The sequence below is a fragment of the Morone saxatilis genome, unplaced genomic scaffold (assembly GCF_004916995.1).
Source record: "Morone saxatilis isolate NCDOM2014 unplaced genomic scaffold, NCSU_SB_2.0 Contig22, whole genome shotgun sequence".
Taxonomy (NCBI): domain Eukaryota; kingdom Metazoa; phylum Chordata; class Actinopteri; family Moronidae; genus Morone; species Morone saxatilis.
In genome coordinates this window covers 18,653,366-18,660,414 of record NW_023339785.1, presented here as the reverse complement: position 1 = coordinate 18,660,414, position 7,049 = coordinate 18,653,366, and the positions used below count along the sequence as shown (strand labels likewise).

Sequence of the window (7,049 nt, the reverse complement as noted above, 5' to 3'; positions counted from 1 at the left end):
CTGCATGAGTAAGAATATAAAAAACTGGATTTGTCCTCAGTGATGACTCAGACTGTGTCTAATGTGTGATTACAACAGCACTTTGGGAAAAATAGACAGTTCATTACAAACACTGTTACTTTTCTTCGCAGGCTATTGTTTAAGAAACAACACCAGGACAATGTGTTTGATGTTAAAAGCTGCACTTATTTAGAGATTTTATTTAAAGAGAATATAGCCCACAACAGCAGAGCAACCCAACTACAGAAGTTACAAGAGCATACTGTATATAGCCCTCAAGTCGGTAATGCAGACTATATGGGAGGTATGTATACATGGTAAAATGGCTTAATTATGCACAGCAGCATATTTGGGGGTGTGCTTAAACTCATTTTACTAAATGAGAAAATCATTCTTTTGGGCTTGCATTCTCAGAGTACTAAACCTTTACTACTGCATCTTGAATCTGGTATTATGGCAAAACGTAAGGGTTCAAGGGAGGACAGAAGGCCATTAATTCACTCTGCAGTACAGATAAATAAAAAGAAAAAAGACAGCATTTAATTTCCATTGTTTATTAAGATATAAAGCGGGCACATGAATACAAGAAACGTGTGCACTAATAAGTCAGCTCTCAATAACAAAAAATCCACAGCAAAGTAGTTTGATACCACTCAAGATTCAAATCCAAACTCAAATACAGCAAAAGACAAATTGTGAGGAAAAACGTACTGAAAAACACTCCATATGCTTGGTTCTACAGTTTCACCTGTCAAATAACCATACATACCCATCCTGCTATAGTTCACAGATGTCAAACGAGCAAAACAAAGATTCAGCCCCAAGACTAAAGCAGCAGGATTTCAAAACCTCACTGTACACCACTATGCAGGAGAATACTACGTACGACTGGAAAACAAGCTGCACAGAGTTACTCATCCCACAGTTGTTACCTGAAGTAAAAAAAAAAAAAAAATCTTTTTTCTGTTTAATTTTAAAGCTCCAACACCTGGCAACTTATTTCTTCCTCTATTTTCGTATAAAGGCTGTGCATGACATCTTGATTAGTGTTCAAGCTTAAGGACAAGGAATACAAACAATAAGCAAGAGTTTAAAGTCGGTGAAATCCCCTCCTCTCCTCGCCTACCTCTAAGCTGTGGAGAGAAAACATATTGATCCCTCAATTTGGACACGTTCGTGGATTGTGGAGGTGTTTAGTCTCATTGACAGTTAATGAAGCTTGTCAGCTTTGGAGAGCACCGACACAGGGTCTACTCATTGTTTAGCCCACTGGGTTCTCCCAGACTCTAAGGAGTCGAGGCTTATTTACAAAGTTTGCCTGAACTGGGTGGATCTGTGTGCCTTAAGTGTAGGAATGAGCACATATAGAAAAAAAATAAAAAATACTTTGTCACCTCTGGTTTGCTGCATGATGTGAACATGAAAAAAACATCAAGAAAATAAAACTTGAGATGCTTAAATTATAAAGACATGACATTTACCCATCCAAATGCTAAAGGGGATACAAAGTCTTTAGTCAGTTTGAACTTACTGGATACACTTTATAGTGGCATAACAAAGTATGTATAAAGTTATAAAAATGCAGGCACACGTGGAAATCTATTGACTTTGGCTCTGAACCAAAACATATTTAAAATCTTACCAGTTAGCCCAGCACATCCAAAATGAACTACAGTTATTGCTCCTGTTATAACAAGGCAGTTGAGATTTTGCATAGCTGATATTTGCAGTACAGAAAGTATTTTGCCATAATTATTATAGTAGAAACACCAGAGACCCCACAGTATTACTATAAAACTGGTTAGAATACAAAATAATCAAAAGCCTCTTGGAATTAGTTATTATCGCTATGAAATCCACTCCACTTCCTCCTGTACACAGGAAAGAAGAAATGTACAAAATGCCTTTATCCAGTTGCTTTCCCTCTAACTGTATTTTCCAGGGAGGAGATTCTACACACTAGAGCAAATGTGAACTTATGGAATAGTAATTAGGCTGTGTAGGAATATAATAATAGGTCAAACAGACAAGCCGTCTATGCAAAGGCAGAACAAATATGATAAAACCTTTTCTTTTTGATAGAATGACGAGCTCTATCTATATATAAACTCATTGGTCAATATTTTGTGTTCTCTTGAATCAAAAAACAGGGCCCTTTAGATGCTATCCATGGCTTTAAACTCGCTCAGAGCCTGCACAGGGTTGATATGCTTCTTGTGAGAAGATCTCTTGACTCTGTTGGTTTGGCCATCATCCTGCTTCTCTCTCTTCACCAGAGGCTTCTTCTCAGGCGCCTTCATCCTCCAGGAGATAGCCGGCATATTGAGGGCCTCCATGTTCTTGTTCTTCTGGTACTTGGTAGATGCAACGTAGGAGGCCTTGACGGTTGACACCACGGTGTTCATCAGGTTCTTTGCGGCCTGAATAAGGGACATGGCGCTGTCCAGCTGAGTACATGGAAGAGACAGGGGAGAAAAGGTTATTCCAAATATCCATCTGTTTTGAATTCATGTCGAGTGAAAGTAAACTCTTCCAGTCTTTCTAATGTCTTCCAGTATTGTGTGGTAAGTTTTCCAAGGGATGAACCCAGACTGGTGTTTGTATGGAAGAATTAACAACCTTTCCGAGTTTGTCTGGCATAGAAACAGATGTGAGAAATTTGAGAATATGGAAAAAGGTCACACTAATTTAATCTCCACAATTTAATAGCCTCAGAGACACTGGTGACACTTGACTGGAAGTGTTGGAAGCATGGGCTCATTTCAGCTCTACAGAAAGGAGGGAGGAATTCATTACATCCTGCACTCAGAAGCAACCTGTTTTAATTAATTTCACTGGCAACTAAGTGGTTAATTAATGTTTAAAAGGGTCTGTAAACAGTGGTCTTGCACAGTCTTATCTTAAGTAGTAAAAAGGTTAGGAAACATTTGCTCAACATTAGTGCTTTCTGGCACAGAGAAAGCCATTATTTCTGTTATCTGTTTATTTGATATAAAATATAAGCTGCAAATTCTAGTGCAGAGAATGAATCATAAACTAATCACAAACAACAGTCGATGCCAGTGAGTCTTAGTTTTTTTTTATTTATTTGGGCAACAACAGATAATAAAACTTTATAAAGTAGCCAATGCATTGTATTGATTTAATTATCTTTGTAGCTAGGAATTAAAAGGTACCCTGTGGAGATTTCCTTGTAGACTGTTCTGTTTACATTCATTGTTTCTCACTAAAACACATAGTGTGTATCCTTAAGGCAAAAAGACATTTCCTGCCTGACTTTACATGTTTACCCTGTCTTGTGAATGTTTTGAAACATGCGTAGTTAGCGTCAGCGGTAGTTACTGTGGGGCCTTTGGCACAATGAAGACTGTAAACGGTAGACAATGTGTCCAAGGTTAAAATGATGTTGAACTTACCCCAGAGACAACCAGCTCTCCTCCCAGGTTCTGCACCTCAGCCTTGACTTTGCTGCAGATGTTGAGCTGGTGGCAGTACAAGGCAATACGCTGCAGGTAGGCGAGCAGATCCTGCTTACAGGTAGAGTCGGGGCACTGCGAGAGAGAAGGACAACATGTGTCAACTAATGCTCATATCAGTTAGCATATAAGCAGAACAGGTTTGTGGTTATAATATTACCTGCTTGCAAGTTGAGCAATGAATCATTTTATGTCACTTATGTTATTTACTGGTACTTCTCAATCTGAATATTTATGTGATTCTACAGACGCAATGATTTCACACTTTATCAAGATGAGTTAGTAGCAGTGTGACAGGTAAGGTAGACACCCACATTAGGGACGTGCTCAGAGCCAAAATGACAAATGCACGCCTACAACCTGGTAGATTGATAACTCATCTTCACAGGGTTAAGTGTGATCAAGTCACACAGAATGCAAATTCTATTAGGAGGCAAACACTGCTGTCAGTCAATTACTTTTAGGCAAACAAAAATACTTGATCTCAAGTGAACCGCCGCCCAGCATGTAGAAATGTTTTTAAAATTAAACTAAGTCATCATTCCAGCTGTCAGTTATCTGGGTTCTTGCAAGAAAAAAAGTTTGAGAACTCTTCATCCCAACAACCTGAACAATAACTTTAGGTGTGAATTAACTGCTCGGGGTTGGAAAAGAACTCAAACAGACAGAAATTCTATTAATTCTCAGAGGAAATATGCAATGGATGAGAGGATGTTTAAAATTTGAGACAATTATATTTCAATACCAACTTGAAAAAATCCTCTTGTTCTTATTTCCAACTAAGCATTAACAATATTGTCAAAAGTCAGCTAGAAACACATAACAAAATACATCATCAAATATACAAAACCAATAAATTACCATAAACCCCACTTGAAAGTTGCAGTATCTGAAAAGCCCCAAAAATGCATCTCATTTAGCATTGGCAATCTTTTTGAATTATTTCATCTCAGCATAATTAGACCCTGGTTTTACCTTGGAACACCATTTTCAGTTCCAAGCACCCTCCCAGTATAGTAATTAGGCCACAGTATTCTTCTTAGCTGCTCATCTAGTGAGAGATGTAAACACCCTGATGGGGCTCTGACGCTTTAAATCAGATGGTAGATGTCAGAAGACCTGACACACAAGCGGTATGACAGCAATGATCATTTAAAGATAATCTGAGGCTGACACCTACTAAACTAACTACACCTGTGAAAAGCCCCGGGGTGACCATGTGAGCGAGCTAGCCAAAAGAAAAACACTGGCAAAAACAGCAGTATTTGCAGGTCTGAAGGAGGAGTCCTTTGGCAGCTGTTGATTCTGAGTGCAGGGAAAAGGTGAATGGGAGGTAAAAGCAGCCAATCTTTTAATTGATGGTATCTCTGCAGAAGGAGCTGCAGGTCACTACTAAAGAACGCAAGTGTTGCATGTGTCTAGACAAAATGAGGAAGTGTTTTGCCCGGCAATAAATGAGCAAATGACACAGAGTGGGCTTCTCTTAATAATGGCAATTATCCACAGAAGGTGAGGAAATCCCCGTTTTTTGGACTTCAAACAGACTAGGACTTATGTGTCTAATCCTGCTGAGCGCGTCAGTATCCCTGGTGTGAGTGTAGACAGCTCCACTGAATATAGCACCCCCTCTCCCAGACATGTAGATGCATGCATCCACCACAACTGCCTCATTCATACACAGCATACATCAGAGAGATGGGGACACAAAAACAAAACAGTCTATTCAACACTTTCTTTTATCATACTTAATGAAACCCAGCCAATGTACATACATAAAGGTCACAAAAACTACTAAATCCATTACCATGATGTCTTTCCTTATTGAGAGCTCCATAGATGTCCTGAGACAATATGAATAAAAGTATTCTCTATCACCACCACTACCATCCACTCTTGATTAATAGAAGGATGGGCTAAGTAGAGAGGAGGGAAATGTAAGAGTTGACATTCTATTAAAGAAAGGTATGCAAGATGAGATGAGGGGAAAGAGGGCTGGAGGGGATGATCATCATACAGGAGAGGACTTAATACATGGCTGAGAGATTGGAGAATATATGAGAGGGAGGAAGGTTAAAAAAAAGAACCAGAGAAAAATAAGTAGTTGGCGAAAAGACTAGGATGAAGAGTGAGCCAGAGGGGGAACAGTATGGAGGAGTAAATAAGGGGGAGAAATCCAACTGGGGAATCGGGATGCAGACAGGAGGATTCAACTGTAGTTGGGGGTGGGAGAGAGAGAGGAAGATCACAGATCACACAGCAAACAGAAAGAAAGAGAACCACAGGGACAACACACAACAGAAACAAAAAAGAAACGAACCACGCACCCGGAAAACAGAACGAGAGAAAACACGACAAGGAACTCGCAGCAGCAAGGAAGGCAACAAAGAAAGAAAGAAAGAGAGAACAGAGAAGTAAAGACCACTGACACAGCAAAGAAAACAAAAGAGAACATCCCAACCCACCAACAAACAAGAGAACGAAAACAAAACAAAAACAATTAACAAAACGAAGAGAAGAAGACGGAAAAACACAGAGAAGAGAAGAACCAGCCAAAGGCCACCCCACCCCCAACACCTCCACAAGAAGAGAGAGCATGAGAGAACAACAACAACCCATCCAAAAACGGGGTGTATGTGTGTTATAGCAAAAAGCCTGGGATTGAGGCGGAACTCCCATTAACAGCAGCCAAATAGTAAAATGAAGGCGATGTGGAACAGACATATTCAGACCGGCCTGAGCAGCAGAAGAGCACTCGTGAAATACAATCCACTATGGAAGACTCAGATACTCAGCTACTCCCAGCTGTCTGGCCTCCACTCAACCACTATACACCGAGACAAAACCATCTGCAAGGGCTGATGCTCAGCCCCCTAGACTGAAAATAGGACATGTGCAAATTACATAAGGTTGCACCAGGAGAGAGAGACAAGAACACCTTGATTGTTTTGGTAATGCAAATAGGAAGCACTGTGTGCGATTAACTCAAAGCAGTGTTCACAAGCTGATCAACGTTCACCCCCCCCCTGACAACTAAAGTACCTCACAGACTAGCCTCACTGTGCTATATTAATGGCTTCCAGCAAGCAGAAGTATCAGGTAGGTTCATTCTCATGTTCACCAAGAACCCTTAGGTCTCTGCTATTTTACACTTAATGGTATGAATTATTAATGGTGGCAGATGATGAACAAACAGGGAATGGGACTTATATGTTAATGTTTGCAGTTGTGCAAACATAACCCAGCAGTCATTGTTGAAAATTCAGCATTCAGCCTCGACTGTTTTTTAAACAATTCATTCCATCTCACGAAACAAGATTTAAGCTCTAGTGTAGAAAAGACCACAGAGGATACAATCACTCTTAGATCCCACTGAAGTAAATCATACATCTGCCTACATAAATAGTGACTATAACAATCCATTACGAGCCGCAATCATTGCAATTCATTTTTTATTATCTAGAGTGCTATCTGATAAAAGATGTACCATCCGCATCGACACTTAGCCTCTTGCTTTTGATCACTACGCACAGCCACTCGCTGGTCGGCACAGTTATAGGACCTGCGCAACATCCC

General features: G+C 40.0%; 1 protein-coding gene across 2 annotated transcripts in view; it reads right to left on the bottom strand.

Annotated features, from left to right (window-relative positions):
- Nucleotides 1-538: 538 nt before the first annotated feature.
- Nucleotides 539-7,049, bottom strand: part of ctnna1 (catenin (cadherin-associated protein), alpha 1) — a 76,160-nt gene continuing 69,649 nt past the window's right edge. The window contains exons 17-18 of one of the 2 annotated variants that reach the window (XM_035669027.1): nucleotides 3,417-3,551; nucleotides 539-2,447 (exon numbers count right to left, since the gene is read on the bottom strand). In XM_035669027.1, coding sequence (XP_035524920.1) covers nucleotides 2,157-2,447; nucleotides 3,417-3,551 — 426 coding nt within the window. In that variant the 3' untranslated portion in view covers nucleotides 539-2,156. The remainder of the gene's footprint in view (nucleotides 2,448-3,416; nucleotides 3,552-7,049) is intronic. The other variant, XM_035669029.1, reaches the window with a different exon arrangement.